The sequence below is a fragment of the Procambarus clarkii genome, chromosome 80 (assembly GCF_040958095.1).
Source record: "Procambarus clarkii isolate CNS0578487 chromosome 80, FALCON_Pclarkii_2.0, whole genome shotgun sequence".
NCBI lineage: Eukaryota > Metazoa > Arthropoda > Malacostraca > Decapoda > Cambaridae > Procambarus > Procambarus clarkii.
Window position 1 is genome coordinate 21,742,981 of NC_091229.1, and position 18,855 is coordinate 21,761,835.

At 47.0% G+C, this 18,855-nt stretch overlaps 1 protein-coding gene across 1 annotated transcript; it reads right to left on the reverse strand.

The window, feature by feature from the left end:
• Positions 1-226: 226 nt before the first annotated feature.
• Positions 227-18,619, reverse strand: LOC123746203 (collagen alpha-1(I) chain-like). The gene is made up of 4 exons (XM_069315106.1): positions 18,570-18,619; positions 14,879-17,498; positions 11,407-11,455; positions 227-1,512 (listed from the first exon to the last, which is right to left on the reverse strand). The coding sequence occupies exons 1-4, from the start codon at positions 18,617-18,619 to the stop codon at positions 227-229; spliced, it is 4,005 nt and encodes a 1,334-aa protein (XP_069171207.1).
• Positions 18,620-18,855: the final 236 nt, after the last annotated feature.

Here is an 18,855-nt window from a genome sequence, read left to right on the forward strand (position 1 = left end):
AGCCCGTAGTGGACTTACCTGGCACAGGAGCGGGGCTGTAACTTGTAAGCCTGTTTTACGACTTAACTACCCCATTTGAACCTGTCAAAACAAGCATGGCGCTGGACTCTTCCTGGGAATAAGACGCTCGTTAGGCAATACAACAAAACATGTAAGCCAGAGTGATAAACTCGCCGAAGGCTTCACACGCGCGCGCGCCTCTGGCCTAAGAAATGTGTAAACTGAGTTATTCAGAAATATAGAATGTTGTTTTGGCGGGCGCGGAGGGCCTCGCTGGTATAAGGGAAAGGAAGGCGCTGGTAAGGGTGTGGCAGACGCCGGAATAGGGGGCGTGGGAGACGCCGGAATAGGAGCGTGGGAGGCGCCGGAACAGGAGCGTGGGAGGCGCCGGAATAGGGGCGTAGGAGGCGCCGGAACAGGAGCGTGGGAGGCGCCGGAATAGGGGCGTGGGAGGCGCCGGAATAGGGGCGTGGGAGGCGCCGGAATAGGAGCGTGGGAGGCGCCGGAATAGGGGGCGTGGGAGGCGCCGGAACAGGAGCGTGGGAGGCGCCGGAATAGGGGCGTGGAAGGCGCCGGAATAGGAGCGTGGGAGGCGCCGGAACAGGAGCGTGGGAGGCGCCGGAATAGGGGCGTGGGAGGCGCCGGAATAGGGGCGTGGAAGGCGCCGGAACAGGGGCGTGGGAGGCGCCGGAATAGGGGCGTGGGAGGCGCCGGAATAGGGGCGTGGAAGGCGCCGGAACAGGGGCGTGGGAGGCGCCGGAATAGGGGCGTGGGAGGCGCCGGAACAGGAGCGTGGGAGGCGCCGGAATAGGGGCGTGGAAGGCGCCGGAATAGGAGTGTGGGAGGCGCCGGAATAGGAGCGTGGGAGGCGCCGGAATAGGGGCGTGGGAGGCGCCGGAACAGGAGCGTGGGAGGCGCCGGAATAGGGGCGTGGAAGGCGCCGGAATAGGAGCGTGGGAGGCGCCGGAATAGGAGCGTGGGAGGCGCCGGAACAGGAGCGTGGGAGGCGCCGGAATAGGGGCGTGGGAGGCGCCGGAATAGGGGCGTGGGAGGCGCCGGAACAGGAGCGTGGCAGACGCCGGAACAGGGGCGTGGGAGGCGCCGGAATAAGGGCGTGGGAGGCGCCGGAATAGGGGCGTGGGAGGCGCCGGAACAGGAGCGTGGGAGGCGCCGGAACAGGAGCGTGGGAGGCGCCAGAACAGGAGCGTGGGAGGCGCCGGAACAGGAGCGTGGGAGGCGCCGGAACAGGAGCGTGGGAGGCGCCGGAACAGGAGCGTGGGAGGCGCTTGAATAGGGGCGTGGGAGGCGCCGGAATAGGGGCGTGGGAGGCGCCGGAACAGGAGCGTGGGAGGCGCCGGAACAGGAGCGTGGGAGGCGCCGGAACAGGAGCGTGGGAGGCGCCGGAACAGGAGCGTGGGAGGCGCCGGAACAGAGGCGTGGAAGGCGCCGGAACAGGAACGTGGAAAGCGCGGGAACTAAGCCAGCGGTTCCTTGCCCAGACACCGTCGACGTCTGGGGCAAGCGGTGCCCAAAACTCAGCTTCTGTTATTGCAAACGTCAGCAGGAACAGTGTACAAGTAATCATTGCACAATATTGCTTCACTGAATGAATTTACACGCTATCCGGCTTGTGTGGAGCCGGTGTTTCATTACAGAAGCAGCCGGGTGAAATAAAAATTGGCGGGAATAGCGCATATATATGATTTCAAAGCGCTGGTGCATTTATTTAGCATTTCTTAAATATTCATTAACTTTCTTCAGGGGGCTATTAACACAAGAAAAGTTCCCGGGGAACCTCCACGTCTAAGGAGGCACTGGGAGCGTTTCAATTAATCTTAAGAAAACATTTTAAACCCGTTCGAGTGTGTACTTTGCCCTGCTAGTGACGCCGGGACCGCCCACGCCATCTGAGCGGCCCTGTTCCTCCCACGCCTCTGTCTGCTGCTGCCTCCCACGCTCAGTCTGCAGCTGCCTCCCACGCTCTGTCTGCTGCTGCTGCTGCTGCTGTTGCCTCCCACCTAATAGTTCTGACGTAACAAAATTGCCACGATGGAGCTTAACCTCCTAAGTCCCGCCTTTCCAGCGCCAATTCAACGCCAAGTCAACGCCAATTCAACGCCAAGTCAACGGCAGCTACGTTGAATTGAGCGTCGAACCAACGTCACTCTGGGTATAACGCCTCGTCTTTAGCGACGTTCCTACTGCTTGAGATTAACTTTTAAGTCCTTTTTCTCTTTGTACTCTCTTAGAATTTCCGGTCATTCTAGAGCGCAGAAGTGCAGGCTGCTGCGTCATTCCAGGGCATTATTCAGGACCGGTCCGGTCGGCCGAGCGGACAGCACGCGGGACTTATGAGCCTGTGGTCCTGGGTTCGATCCCAGGCGCCGGCGAGAAACAATGGACAGAGTTTCTTTCACCCTATGCCCCTGTTACCTAACAGTAAAATAGGTACCTGGGTGTTAGTCAGCTGTCACGGGCTGCTTCCTGGGGGTGGAGGCCTGGTCGAGGACCGGGCCGCGGGGACACTAAAAGCCCCGAAATCATCTCAAGATAACCTCAAAGACATAATCTGGGACATAATCCAGGGCATAATCGAGGACATAACCCAGGGACTGTCTTGCAAGGAAGAGGTCAACTATACCCGGGAGACCCAGCCAGCCCGTGTCCTTTCATCTAGCTGGCCGCGTGGCTGATGGAAACCAACGCTACACATGCAGCCTAGTAATTATGAAAAGCCACGGTTCAGAAATATCTACGTTTTCTGTGCATAGGACTTGATGGGTTTAGGTGGGTGGATTGGGTTCCTATGCGCATGGTAACGAGACACGACAAACCATGACAAAGAGACACGACAAAGAGCTGGATAAGCCTCGTCTGTGTCACGGGATAGGAAACCATTTCTAGAAGTCATTGAGGACGTGAAGACAAGAATTGGAAGGAATAATCAGATCTCTTTCTATCACTATCAAATTCCCCGAAGATTTCATTAATTAAAATGTTTAAACATTAATTCGTTTTGTTGGGGATAAGGTAGCCAGTGTATATATACATATACTTTAGGCTTGAATCAAGGTTCTTCCACCTCCACCCCAGTTCAAGTGGTTGGGCACCATTCCTTCCCTCTGTTCCATCAAAAATCCTTATCCTGACCCCTTCCATGTTTTATATAGTCGTAATGGCTTGGCGCTTTCTCCTGATAATTCCCCCCCCCCACAAAAGGTCGAGCTACTGACCCCCCCCCAGAGATTACACCCCCCCCCAGAGATACAACCCCCCCCAGAGATACAACCCCCCCCCCCAGAGATCAACCCCCCCCAGAGATACAACCCCCCCCCAGAGATACACCCCCCCCCCAGAGATACAACCCAGAGATACAACCCCCCCCCAGAGATACAACCCCCCCCCCAGAGATACAACCCCCCCCCCCAGAGATACAACCCCCCCAGAGATACAACCCCCCCCCAGAGATACAACCCCCCCCCCAGAGATACAACCCCCCCCAGAGATACAACCCCCCCAAATCATGTACCTATAACTCCCCCCGGGATGGTTGACAAGGGTTGACTTAGCTCCTCCTTACATTCTTCTAAGACCCTGACAAACACTTTGTTGCGTCCTGTGGACTTGTTTGTCTAGAGTGACCTTGATCCTTGATAGGACTTACAGGCTTCCTGTCCCCTGACAATGGAAAACCGGAAACTATTGTGTGTTAGATGACCTGATTATTTCTTTTGGATTTTTTACTTCTCTTGCCTTGAAATCAGCATCTACATAATTCATATTTTCTTCCCTTAATTCCATTTCTAGCATATCTTGCTAATCTGTCAACGCTGTTTTCAGATAATCTTCTTTATTCACTTAAACATTTCTTAAAAAAATAAAAGATGGATGGAGCCACTACAATAGAGAATCGATAGCTAGCGAGGTGGTGGTGGGGGGCCAAGAGATGAAGCACGACCAGGAGGCTGAAGCACTCCGGCTTAAATTGATGATGAGGAGATAATCTTCTTTACTCATTTCTTAAAAAAAATGACGGATGGAGTCACTACAAGACAATCAATAACTAGCGAGATGGTGGTGTTGGGGGCCCTAGAGATGAAGCACGACCAGGAGGTGAAGCACTCCGGCGTGGATTGATGATGAGAAGATGGCGGCGGGCATTCTCAGGACATTATGGATGGGTTAGGACGGTGGCGGGCGGTGGCGGCGGCGGGCATTCTCAGGACATTATGGATGGGTTAGGACTGGTGGCGGCGGGCGGCGGCGGCGGCGGGCTAGCCTCACCGCACTAATGGACCCCGATAATAATACCACACGTCAAAACACACTCAACTTTCTGCCTTCCTGTAGTTGTTTTTCGCCGCGCGAGGCTACTGCCGCTCAAAGACGAAGACTCGTATACAATATTGTAGTGGGAACATCACACTTTGACAGTCAATCTCTGTTGTGAGGGAGATTAAGTCGTGATCAAGTCTATTAGGATTCTGAGAGCAAATGTTAACTATTTTACAGTCTAACAGACTTCATACACCGTTTGAAATGTAGATATGACAGAACCTAATAGGCTTATGCATCTGTACACCGGTTGATTGACGGCTGAGAGGCGGGACCAAAGAGCCGAAGCTCAACCTCCGCAAGCACAACTAGGTGAGTACACGCATACACATAGGTCTTCGCGGCCGAGCTGACAGCGCTCACGAGTTGTAGTCCAAGGGGCCGGGGTTCGATTTCCGACCGAGGCAAAAAAATGGAAAAACAAATGGACAGAGTTTTCACCAAATAGTAAATAGATACCTGTGAATTGGAGAGCTGCTACGGACTGCATTCTGGGCATGTGTGTACATGTAGGTGTCTGTGTGTCAGCGAAATATGAAAATAGGTCGGGAGTCAGTACATTATACAACCGACGGTCAGAAAGGCGGGGTCCAAGAGCTAATAGCTCCATCCTGCAGGCACAAATAGTAAACACACACACACTATATTTAAACTAGACCATAAACATTCACTTTATGGAAACTCCACAAAAATATTCTATCTAATTTTTTCGGTGTCATCGTGGGTCTGAATACATTTGAACGAGTGAATTAAGCGCTTCACAAATATATTGGCCAATAACTTTCAGCAAGGCTTTAAAAACAATTTCACCGATTGGAAAAAAAAAAGATCGATCAATCTTGGCCAAAAGAGCGATTGAGGCGAAGTTGTAATGTTTAACTCCTGACGAATAGCCCTTGTTGGCATATTATCGGCGCGAGGCTATCACACACATTCCTTTTGCTAGTGTGGCACTTTGCTCAATAATTTCTTGAGACATTTCTAGGGTGGAAATTTGTGTAGGATGGGCGGCGACCCGGGGAGCTTGCATGCATTTGTCAGGAAAATGGGAAGGAGGTCGAGCAGGGGTCGACTTAAGAAGTTATGGGAGTCGTTGGCCCATAGTAATCAACATTGGGAGGATGCCAGAGGGCGACCATCTTAACAAACGTACACTAAACAGTCACAAAACCCAATACATTAACAAGCAAAACAGATGTGCCTTTGTTTACATACATATTAAACTGTGTATGACAGAAAGGGTTAGATTAATCATTCTGGCACGAGTCTTCATATTTATTATGTTCTTGCGAAGGAAGTTGAAAAATTAACTCATCAGAGTTTTACTATTTGATAAGAGATGCGTTCCGCAGATCCAGTCAACATTTACAGCAGCAGAGTTCAAATGGATACAAATTATCTGGAGTAACCTAATATACATCCAAGAATGTGAGGTAAAGAGTAAGGGCGCGCGTGAGCCAATAGGCTATTCAACAGTTTTCCTTGATTCTAATGTTGGAAGAGCCAGCGTGTACTGGCTATTCTACCTTCATCTTGATGATGATATAATGTACCTGAATGTGAGTTGGTAGTCAATAGTTGGTCGATATTGTTTGATGTGTAAATGCTTTGACGATGTCTGATCTTCTATTGTTGTGTGAGTCGATTATTTTAGTGTTGTCGGTCAGGATATCTTTGGTGATGATCTGGTTATATGTACAGATTCAGTTTTTTTATGGTGGAGGTGGCGGGCCCATTGGTGTTTGTGCATTGTCAGGTCAATTAATTAAATGTGACGTTGTCTTGCCTATATACTGATATCGTTGGGATTGGCAGTCTCAAAATGGGTATGTAAGGACATAGACAACATTAGCCTCTTCCATGACGTTCCGCTTGGTGTCGGGAGAGTTCCGATAACTTGATAAGTTGAGAGTTACAACTTGATAAGCAAGTTGCCGGTCTTCTTGCGCCTGTAGAAAATTGCAAACGTTATCTTCTGGTTGTTGCCGGGTTGGGGTTACGTTTTTGTCAGTATCTCTCAAGATTCATATGTAGACGAGGAGTCACAATAACGTGGCTGAAATATGTTGACCAAACCACACACTAGAAAGTGAAGGGACGACGACGTTTCGGTCCGTCCTGGACCATTCTCAAGTCGATTGTGTTTCAGGATTCATATATATATATATTTATATATATATATATATATATATATATATATATATATATATATATATATATATGTATATATATATATATATATATATATATATATATATATATATATTTAATATAAATATATATATATATATATAAAGTATATTTTGGTAGCATTCTTGTAGACATATGCTACTGAATATGACTGAAAGGGTTAAATCAGTGATTCTAACACGAGTATAAACAATATACATATGAATTTTTTTGATAAACAGACATCGTCTGTCAAAATACAAATCAGCTCAAAGAAAAGGTAACTTTAGGCCTACCCAAGTGAGTTGTTTTTTGGAGGGAGGAGGAGGTGGGGGGGGGGGGGGATTTAGGCCTTATACCAAGTACTGAAATAGTTTAGATTATTAAAAACCATGTTTCCTTGTGAACACGATCCACCAGTGAGCACTGATAACGTGCCGATGACAGCTTTGATAAGGCAGTCAATACGGAGGGCCTGAACACTCAAATATCGTGACCTTACACACACAAATCACAATAGCGTGATGCACTGAATAGCGTGATGTGGATGTCTTCATCGTGGCCTTCGTTAAACATTTTCAACACACTAGAAGGTGAAGGGACGACAACATTTCGGTCCGTCCTGGACCATTCTCAAGTCGATTGTGGTCTAAAATAAAGATTGATGAAGATTAAGCCACCCAAGAGGTGGCACGGGCATGAATAGCCCGTAACCATAATAACATTCAAGTCAAATTATAACAATTTAATAGAAGAAATCTCTTGATAGGATCTGTACCTCTCCCCCCAGCGGGCCGCGAGGTAGCTGTCAACATTGTGCTTTCAAGTTTTTTTTTCGGAAATATGAGAATAAACTACTTTTGTATACTGATTTTTCCTGCCGTGGTGGTTAAGGGAGCGATTGATTGATTGATAAAGATTGTGGCACGGGCATGAATAGCACGTAATAGGGGACCGGGTATAGAGGCAGTAAAATAGAAGAGGGGGGAAAGGTGAGATGATGGCGGTGGAAGGGGGAGGGGGGAGGGAGATAAGAGATGCTGGAGATATGGGAAGATCTTTTAAGTTACAAAGAAGTGTGATTTTCAAGAATTTCGATTTGCGATTTTCAAGAAGTATGAAATATTTGGTGTGTGTGTGTGTATTTACTATTTGTATTTACTATTTGTATTTACTATTTGTATTTACTATTTGTGTCTGCGGAATCGAGCTATTAGCTCTTGGACCCCGCCTTTCTAACCAATCTATTTTTCCTTTATTTTATCTACTACATATATTTCTCTCTAACACACACACACACATTCCCAGGAAGCAGACCGTAGCAGCTGTCTAACTCCCATGTACCTATTTACTGCTAGGTAACAGATGGGGGGGGCATCAGTGTGAAAGAAACTCTTCCCATTTGTTTCCGCCCGCGCCGGGAATCGAACCCGGGCTATTAGGAATACGACCCCCCCAAGCGCTGTCTACTCAGCCACGAAGCTCTCAGCCTCGTGTGTGTGTGTGTGTGTGTGTGTGTGTGTGTGTGTGTGTAATTACCTAAGTGTAATTACCTAAGTGTAGTTACAGGATGAGAGCTACGCTCGTGGTGTCCTCGTCTTCCCAGCACTCTTTGTCATATAACGCTTTGAAACTACTGACGATTTTGGCCTCCACCACCTTGTGTGTGTGTGTGTGTGTGTGTGTGTGTGTGTGTGTGTGTGTGTGTGTGTGTGTGTGTGTGTGTGTGTGTGTGTGTGTGTGTGTATGACAATGCTTCCTCACGTCACTGCCTCCCCCAAGCACGGCTGGAATTCCTTACACAAGATTATTTGACCAATAAAACTGGCATCACCCAAGGGCGAATTCTACGCAAAAAATTTTAGGTAAAATATGCAGAGAATATATTTGTTGAGGGTATATTCAAATTTGTGGGCGGTAGGAAATGATTGGTCATCATTTTCTGAGGGAACTTAATATATATATATATATATATATATATAATAAGATTTTGCCTTAAAATAATAATATTAAATAAGAATAATTATTAATAATCAAAATATTAATTAATTATATAATTATATTATTTTATTAAAAAAAATACTAGCCGTAAAGTGCCGTATGGCAACAGGTTATATTCTTGATTTATAAATGAAATCAATTGTTGGTTAGGTTAGGTTAGGCTAGGCTAGGTTAGGTTAGGCTAGGCTAGGTTAGGCTAGGCTAGGCTAGGTTAGGCTAGGCTACACTGCCCCACCGGGCCAGCATCAAAGATCACGAAACAATTTAGAATTTCTGAGCAAATTCCTTTAATAAGAAAAAAAGTATGTTGTACATATATATAAATCTACATTTGTGAGCAAAAATGAAATTAAATCACTATTGTTTATTCTTTTGGTCATTAATAAAAGAATAAATAATAGTGAATTAATTTAAACTTATCAGGACTGCTAATAGCTCTACAAAAAACACATCCCCACTTTTATTCAGATGTCATGAAAATCGCAGGGGGTCGCTATAGATGCCGATATTCTCTTAAAACGTGGCACTGTGGCCGACCCCGACTGGCCACATATAGACAAATTTAATAGACTATGTATTAAACCTTTTAATACAAAGCATTGCTGCGTCCTATTCTAGAATGATCATTTTAGTTTTAGTCACAATAATCGATAAATTATCGTACCGCATAAGGCGGCGTTGAGCACATATATATATAATTATATTATATCTTATGAACAACGTTTACCAGAGTTCGGTATATAGTCAGTCTTGCAAGGCGGAGATTAATAAGTGACTAATACCAGTATTCAACATTTTCATATGGCAACACATTCTAGAATCAGAAAAATCCTTTAATGTTTCTCACAATTTTGTATTTTAGCTTAAATATTTGAATATTGCCCAAAATATATTACCCACAAAAATGGTTTTTAAATGACAAATAATAATCAGACTAATAACCTTGAGTAATTGCTTTATAATCGTGTGATAAATAAATGCAATAATTTACCACAAAAAATAATATTTTTACAATATATTAAAATAATTATTTGGACATTCCGCCACAGTCTTCCATCAAGGCAGCATCGCTAGGCTTGTTGCTTTCTTAAATACCTTTTAAAGACAATACGTGGTACAACTATGCAATTGACAGCCAGGGAGTTGCAATGAATCAATCAGCTATGGCCGTGACTAAGTATTTTATATAACCTTTGTAGGATCTTTACATTAAACACAGCAATGCAGGATTTTAGTGTAGTTTGGTTTGTGTATTATTAAAACATAAAATATTATTCCTAATTCGCTTTAGGATTCTGACGAGGCTTGGGAGATCGACCTTACCACAGCTCATACGACGAGGCTTGGATGGTCGACCTTACCACAGCTCATACGACGAGGCTTGGATGGTCGACCTTGATACCTGGTTGATACCTGGTTGATGGGGTTCTGGGAGTTCTTCTACTCCCCAAGCCCGGCCCGAGGCCAGGCTCGACTTGTGAGAGTTTGGTCCACCAGGCTGTTGCTTGGAGCGGCCAGCAGGCCCACATACCCACCACAGCCCGGCTGACCTTACCACAGCTCATACGACGAGGCTTGGATGGTCGACCTTACCACAGCTCATACGACGAGGCTTGGGAGATCGACCTTACCACAGCTCATACGACGAGGCTTGGGAGGTCGATCTTACCACAGCACATACGACGAGGCTTGGGAGGTCGACCTTACCAGAGGTCTTTGGCCAAGGTTATGTCTACCCTTAAGTCCCAGGATAGTGTGTGCTTTCCTCCTGTACCTTGGTCTTCTGTGAGGTTGTGTGACATCGCCCCGCTGAAATACCACTCCGCGCTTGCTAGAATCCGCATTGCTGTCTTACAATTAATATCCCAGTCGTAAGGAACAGCTCCGTTCGTAAGATTATAAAACGTGTGGATTGTTTTGGTTGGCGAGGTGTTTAATGCGAATTCCAGACGCCAGCCTCCGTGGGACAAAGAACCCTTTAGCTCCCCTACGGGCTCACCATAGCCCGTGCTACTTGCAACTTTGTTCCAGGTAGCGAATCTTTTACAACAACAACAACAACATTCTGCTATGAATGTTAATTGTGAGATTATGTTTTTTTGAGTAAAATGTCGCAGGTGTCTAGCTAGACAATAACCAGTCAGTATTCTCCCCCCTTCTTCATTCCCTGAAAACTACTCTAATATTAACAAAATCAATTACATTTCCGTGAACGTATTCCGTTTTATCGTAAAGTAAATTAATGCAATAAACTATATTCTTCCCTTTCTGGTCATTTTTTTCCCCCTCCGTGATTGCCGCCAAAAAAAAAACACCTGATCGACCACCAGACGGCAATATGTGACATGTTCATAGTTTTTGTTCTTGTTCATCTTCCATACACCCGCCACCACACGGACAGACAACGACACGATAAACATATCATTTATGGTACGTTTTTGTCGTGTCCTTGTCGCGTATGACCACCACGGACGTCCGGGCGAGAAACACTTAATGTCTCACCGACTTGCTACAATCATATTCCCAAACATAAGTAGTTTTTTTTCGGCGGGTCTGTACATTACCTATTGAAAGCCATGTGTGGGTATTTTTTTCCATTCTACGAAAGAGTTCAGGGAACTACGTTGGTTCCTCATGGCAAACATTAGACTGAAATTTGATGGAAGATTACTGTTGTTCCCCCTGGCGCTTATATGTACATGTTTGCATACTTCATGTGAGTAATATATGTGTTTCAAGTTGGGCGTACTGAAGGGAGAGGGGAGAAGAGGGGGACTGGCCAAGAGTTAGATTAGATCCCCCTTAATTACAGACAACAACACGCCAAAAATAGTTTTCTATGTCAATATTTAAGGGGGGTATCAATAGCCATTAATCTTCAGGAAAAAAAATATAACTGACCTTCTAGGGTGCCTTGTTTGGGTCCCATGTACGATAATCTTCGAGCATCCTGCGAAGTGAAGATATTAACTTGTTATATTTCAATTCTGCCTTTATCATCGTGAGCTGCTACTGCTCATAGTACTCTGTAATTTGTACGGTGAGGACGTAAGGTGACTATAGGTTTCCTTATTAAAGAGCACAATATTAAACAGTACAATATTATTACTTTTTCAACGCCGAAACAACGCCACTCTAGACACACAGAAATCACAATAGCGTGATGCATCAAATGAACAAATCCACAAGGGCCGTGTACGAGGATTCGAACCTGCGTCCGGGAGCATCCCAGACGCTGCCTTAATCGACTGAGCTACGACATGGTCAAAAAGAATTAAAACCGAAGTTCTACTGAACTTACTGGATCCTGCAGCCTCTCCGAGACACAAACCAGGGTTTTACACAACTCCCCCCATGCACTCGAGCTATGTCAATAGGCGATTAAGTCGATTAAGGCAGCGTCTGGGATGCTCTCGGACGTAGGTTCGAATCCTCGTCACGGCCCTTGTGGATTTGTTCAGCGCCACTCTAGGATATTTTGCCCACGGGGCGGGGGGGGGGGGGAGGTGGAGCCAACATTTAAAACCTACCATTAAAGACGCTGGTTACGAGATGATAAATAAAAGGATCTAATGCCCCCCAAAAATGGTGCCTCAAGCAATCAATCTTAACAACGACGGAATATTTACCTCGTCCCTGCTCTATAGTGACGTCCTCCTTACAAAACCACTCACCCTGAAAAGAAAACGGAGAGAGATGACAGTTAAACAGACGCAGTAACAAAAAACGGGGGATCCTTGTGACGCATTTTTTCCCTCTTATTTTTATTTTTTTGGTCTGGTCATTAGGATGAGGCGGGAACATAAAGAGTGCCCCGAGAGGCGCCCCGTTACTTGACACCCAGATCTTGACACAAACGACCTGACACAGAGTCATTAGTCGGCCCTCTAGCGGCGAAGGTAAAGGCTTAGGATAGGGAGGGATGGGGTGTTATGAGAGGGAAGAGATTTGATGGGGGAGGGAATGTTTGATAAAAAGGTAGCGGGGGGGGAGTTAGTTTTACGGGCTATTCATGCCCGTGCCACCTCTTGGGTGGCTTAATCTCTTATCAATCAATCGAAGTTAGTTCTCTCTCACGGGAGACATCTCCCGTCACGCAGGGTGCAGTCGCACCTCCACAGATCTCCAGTATCAGCTCTTGATACTGGTAATGGCTCAAAAGGGCCACCACTTACGGGCTATTCATGCCCATGCCACCTCTTGGGTGGCTTAATCTCTTATCAATCAATCCAAGTTAGTTTAGTTCATTTATTATGCACCCCATACCCATCTTGTGGGCGTTAGTGGAAAGGGTTACAGAGGTACATAATGGGCTCAGGGACTGAACCCCAAAATTGATTTAGGGGGAATTTAAACTAACCACCGCCACCCCCATCCAGTGGGCAGCGGTGGATAGGTTACAATCACTCAGTTACTACCTACAGTTAGCAAACTGGGGGATATTAGGCTAAGATTTCTGGTGCCAGATCATTTTGAATGAAATATTTACACATCTCTGGAACATTTATTATAGAATTGTCTCTCAATTCACGTATCTTTTCGCACTCCATCACATAGTGACGGAGGGTGTGCGAAAAATTTTGTTTGACAGTTTACATTTGATCAGGTTTACATCAGCAGATAATGAGAATTCCCAAAGAGGGGAAGACTAGCAGAATATATGTAGTGTTGCAACCCGTTCTCGCACTTGCTTATAGTAAATATCTTGCTTATGAATAAGTGCATATGTGACATACTAAATTATTGTGAATATTTGAGTTTACCTTGAAAAGCTGAATAGAAAACCACAACCTAACCTAACCTTCTTAGTCTTCACGACCGAGGTTAGACGTAGCCTTGACAATCAAGTCAGAGGTAGCTTTGGTGACAAGGTCGGACGTGGTTTTCACGGCTAGGTGGAGAGTGTGTGTGTGGTTTTGCCGATCAAGTGGGATGTGGTCCTTGACCAGGAAGTGTGGTGTCGTGTGCGAGTGTGTGGCGTACCTCAAGGACTCACTATCTCCTCTTAGTGTGAAGTCGACGATGGCCAGCGGCGGCGACAGCTCAGATGGGATGGGAGTGATAAGGCGAAGTGCACGTGACAAGGGAACGTGACTTGGCGGGAAATTTGCCCAGGGGTACACCAGGGCAGAGTGGAAAGTTCTTAAGTCTGAAATGTGGGAGTTGTGGAGGGTCAGTTGCGTCCTGGACGTGGTGGTGAGCAGACGTGTTAGTCGTCGCTCTCAGCTGGCGTGTTGGCTGATGATCCTCACTTGTCAGGTCAATGTTGGAGTGGTTTGTTTATATATTTATTTATTTATATACAAGACAGTACATTGGGTTTGTGAGAATACATAGCATAGTATTTACACTCTTGTAAAGCCACTAGTACGCGCAGCGTTTCGGGCAGGTCTAACAGATAATTTTAAGTAGGTAAATTCTAGCAGAATTAATAAAATGATAACAGATACATTGCAAGAAAATGTGGTTTAAAAAATGAAGGTTTATGTGCCATTGTGGTCTCCTACACACACCTTCATTTAATAAAGATATAAAAATCGCGTCCTTCCATCTCAAGTTCAAGTTCAAGTATGTTTATTGAGATAAGCAATAAATACATCTCAAAGGGATAGAGTAGCTTAGGCTATTTCTACCCCCCTCCTTCCATCTTAGCTACCGGAGAAGTCTGATCAGTTGCAGTATATATACTCATTAAGCTATAATCTGGCCCCCCCCCCCTTGCTGTCTTCGAGAATAATTTTCTCTAGTGTTCCCACGGTCGTGTTCTCTATGGTAGCCAAAAGGAACTTGAAGAATCCAACAAGTGTATGATTTTTCTCCCCAATGTTACAGCAGCGGCAGCATAAGAACTCTGATATCGAAGTTCATTTCGTAAACTACAGACATTTGACATGACATGACAGACATGACACCCGAGGCCAAACAAAAATGATGAAGGTAAAGCGATATGAGATAATGTCGTTCAAAAAACTAATTTGACGGAAGAAGCGCAAGGTAATATCAAAGCGGTCAGACCACTGGCTTTAAATTTCCCAGTTCTGAGCTGACATTTCGACCAAGGAGGAGTCTTCCTGGCCAGATAAAGGGCCTTGACCACAGGCTCTCCCCTCGGCCCAGGCAGGAATCGGTATCAATTCGCCGAGGAAGGACAGAAACACCCGCTGTGAGTCACATGGAGCGGGACGTCCAGGGTGGATAGAGTTCTCGCGGCAGACCGCGTAACCCAGCTCGGCGTCGCGTCTTGAACCAAGGATTTGGTTTCCAGTTATCATGCCCAGAACCCTGTTAGGTATATCGAGATTCCCCGAGCCAGCGACTAACAGGATGCAACCCCACAACAGTCTTATTAGCTCCCAGGTGTATGAAAAATTACCCAAACGTCTCGCTTGGCCAGAGGATCGAACGCAGAACCACTTGGTTCTGGACCACCTGGTTCTGAACCACCTGGTTCTGAACCACCTGGTTCTGGACCACCTGGTTCTGAACCACCTGGTTCTGGACCACCTGGTTCTGAACCACCTGGTTCTGAACCACCTGGTTCTGGACCACCTGGTTCTGAACCACCTGGTTCTGGACCACCTGGTTCTGGACCACCTGGTTCTGGACCACCTGGTTCTGAACCACCTGGTTCTGGACCACCTGGTTCTGAACCACCTGGTTCTGGACCACCTGGTTCTGGACCACCTGGTTCTGAACCACCTGGTTCTGGACCACCTGGTTCTGAACCACCTGGTTCTGGACCACCTGGTTCTGAACCACCTGGTTCTGAACCACCTGGTTCTGGACCACCTGGTTCTGAACCACCTGGTTCTGGACCACCTGGTTCTGAACCACCTGGTTCTGGACCACCTGGTTCTGAACCACCTGGTTCTGAACCACCTGGTTCTGGACCACCTGGTTCTGAACCACCTGGTTCTGGACCACCTGGTTCTGAACCACCTGGTTCTGGACCACCTGGTTCTGAACCACCTGGTTCTGAACCACCTGGTTCTGGACCACCTGGTTCTGAACCACCTGGTTCTGGACCACCTGGTTCTGAACCACCTGGTTCTGAACCACCTGGTTCTGGACCACCTGGTTCTGAACCACCTGGTTCTGGACCACCTGGTTCTGAACCACCTGGTTCTGGACCACCTGGTTCTGAACCACCTGGTTCTGAACCACCTGGTTCTGGACCACCTGGTTCTGAACCACCTGGTTCTGAACCACCTGGTTCTGGACCACCTGGTTCTGAACCACCTGGTTCTGAACCACCTGGTTCTGGACCACCTGGTTCTGAACCACCTGGTTCTGGACCACCTGGTTCTGAACCACCTGGTTCTGAACCACCTGGTTCTGGACCACCTGGTTCTGAACCACCTGGTTCTGGACCACCTGGTTCTGAACCACCTGGTTCTGGACCACCTGGTTCTGGACCACCTGGTTCTGGACCACCTGGTTCTGAACCACCTGGTTCTGGACCACCTGGTTCTGAACCACCTGGTTCTGGACCACCTGGTTCTGAACCACCTGGTTCTGGACCACCTGGTTCTGGACCACCTGGTTCTGGACCACCTGGTTCTGAACCACCTGGTTCTGGACCACCTGGTTCTGAACCACCTGGTTCTGGACCACCTGGTTCTGGACCACCTGGTTCTGAACCACCTGGTTCTGGACCACCTGGTTCTGGACCACCTGGTTCTGGACCACCTGGTTCTGAACCACCTGGTTCTGGACCACCTGGTTCTGGACCACCTGGTTCTGGACCACCTGGTTCTGAACCACCTGGTTCTGGACCACCTGGTTCTGGACCACCTGGTTCTGAACCACCTGGTTCTGAACCACCTGGTTCTGGACCACCTGGTTCTGAACCACCTGGTTCTGGACCACCTGGTTCTGGACCACCTGGTTCTGGACCACCTGGTTCTGAACCACCTGGTTCTGAACCACCTGGTTCTGAACCACCTGGTTCTGAACCACCTGGTTCTGAACCACCTGGTTCTGAACCACCTGGTTCTGAACCACCTGGTTCTGAACCACCTGGTTCTGAACCACCTGGTTCTGGACCACCTGGTTCTGGACCACCTGGTTCTGAACCACCTGGTTCTGAACCACCTGGTTCTGGACCACCTGGTTCTGAACCACCTGGTTCTGAACCACCTGGTTCTGGACCACCTGGTTCTGGACCACCTGGTTCTGAACCACCTGGTTCTGGACCACCTGGTTCTGGACCACCTGGTTCTGAACCACCTGGTTCTGAACCACCTGGTTCTGGACCACCTGGTTCTGGACCACCTGGTTCTGGACCACCTGGTTCTGGACCACCTGGTTCTGGACCACCTGGTTCTGGACCACCTGGTTCTGAACCACCTGGTTCTGGACCACCTGGTTCTGGACCACCTGGTTCTGGACCACCTGGTTCTGGACCACCTGGTTCTGAACCACCTGGTTCTGGACCACCTGGTTCTGGACCACCTGGTTCTGAACCACCTGGTTCTGGACCACCTGGTTCTGAACCACCTGGTTCTGGACCACCTGGTTCTGGACCACCTGGTTCTGGACCACCTGGTTCTGAACCACCTGGTTCTGGACCACCTGGTTCTGGACCACCTGGTTCTGGACCACCTGGTTCTGGACCACCTGGTTCTGAACCACCTGGTTCTGGACCACCTGGTTCTGGACCACCTGGTTCTGAACCACCTGGTTCTGGACCACCTGGTTCTGAACCACCTGGTTCTGGACCACCTGGTTCTGGACCACCTGGTTCTGGACCACCTGGTTCTGGACCACCTGGTTCTGGACCACCTGGTTCTGAACCACCTGGTTCTGGACCACCTGGTTCTGGACCACCTGGTTCTGAACCACCTGGTTCTGGACCACCTGGTTCTGGACCACCTGGTTCTGGACCACCTGGTTCTGGACCACCTGGTTCTGAACCACCTGGTTCTGGACCACCTGGTTCTGGACCACCTGGTTCTGAACCACCTGTGGTATCTACTACGCCGTCATAACCTCTGCAATTCAACAAACGCTACAGACGAACTGCACAAGTCCTCCAAACCATGAATCATATACTTATATTCTAATAACACAATCACGTATAATTAGGATTCAGCATTTGTGTGTGTGAACCTGTTGCCTCAGAGGACGTAGAGTTTACGGGGGAGCGAGATTTGCGCTATGTTAGGCTACTGATCGTTAATAGTTGTTCTGTTGTCTTTATTAAATAATAATACAATATAAACCTCATACCAACATAAATGTACAGGAGGGGAAATATACTACATTTATGCAACAGTGATCAGAATAACACTGATCCAAGTATGCAGAATAACCACATGTGAAAAATAGAGAATGCTTAACGCGTTTTCTGCGAAGAATAAAGATGAAAGCGAATTAGCTCTAGCCGAAAACGCTTTAAGCATTCTCTACTTTTCACATGTGGTTATTCTGCATTTATATATATATATAGTTTATATAATTCACAGTAAACCCCATTTTTCGTCTCACCACAGAGCATGAGCCGTAAACCCCAAATGTTATACTTGAGCGTTAATAGCGAGGGCGAACCCTGCCACCGGTGTCTAGACACTTTAGAGACTGATAAGCCACGACCCGTAGAGGCGGACACTCTCCTGCTCCCGTGAATGTGTACATAAATCACTCCCAGAAGTTACCACCATAAACATTTATTATGTACACAAGCCATTATCGATCCTCTCAAAGGCTTAAAATGTTAATAAGAGGATATTCATACAACTGCCAAAGCCTCATAAAAGAACATGCTAATATGGATAATCTCACACTTTTTAAACCCTCTTAACCTTGTGGGATTATGGCACAAATTTTCCTGAGTGCCTCTAAACGCCACTCTGATAAGAGATTTATAAATTCTCCTTTGTCATAGCTATATTATATATGGTATTCTTCTCTAAATCAGACTTTGGCAAAGCGCATTAATGGCCACAGACACAACTGAAGTGTAAGGTAATGTCCAAATATAATTTACCAGTTGAACTGAAGTTCTGAAATATCTGTCACATTTGTTTCCTCATTTTTTCCAATTACATTGCCTCGTTCCTCACTTTAAATATTGCTTCTCTATGGTCAATTTTGCTTCGTACATTGTTATCATGTTCGCCCTATTTCTTCTTCCTTCCTGTGTGATGAGGTCCAGTTCCTTCAGTCATTCTTCATAGCTTAGTCCCCTCAGGTTTAAAATGATCTTCGTTGGATATATTTGGACCGTTCTAGTGTGGCTTTCTGTTTCTTTGGGTAGGGGTTCCATGCCGGGTCGGCATACTCATGGATAGTTCTCACATACTATGTACAAAGCACTCGCAACGATCTTTTGCCCAAGGTCATGAGGGC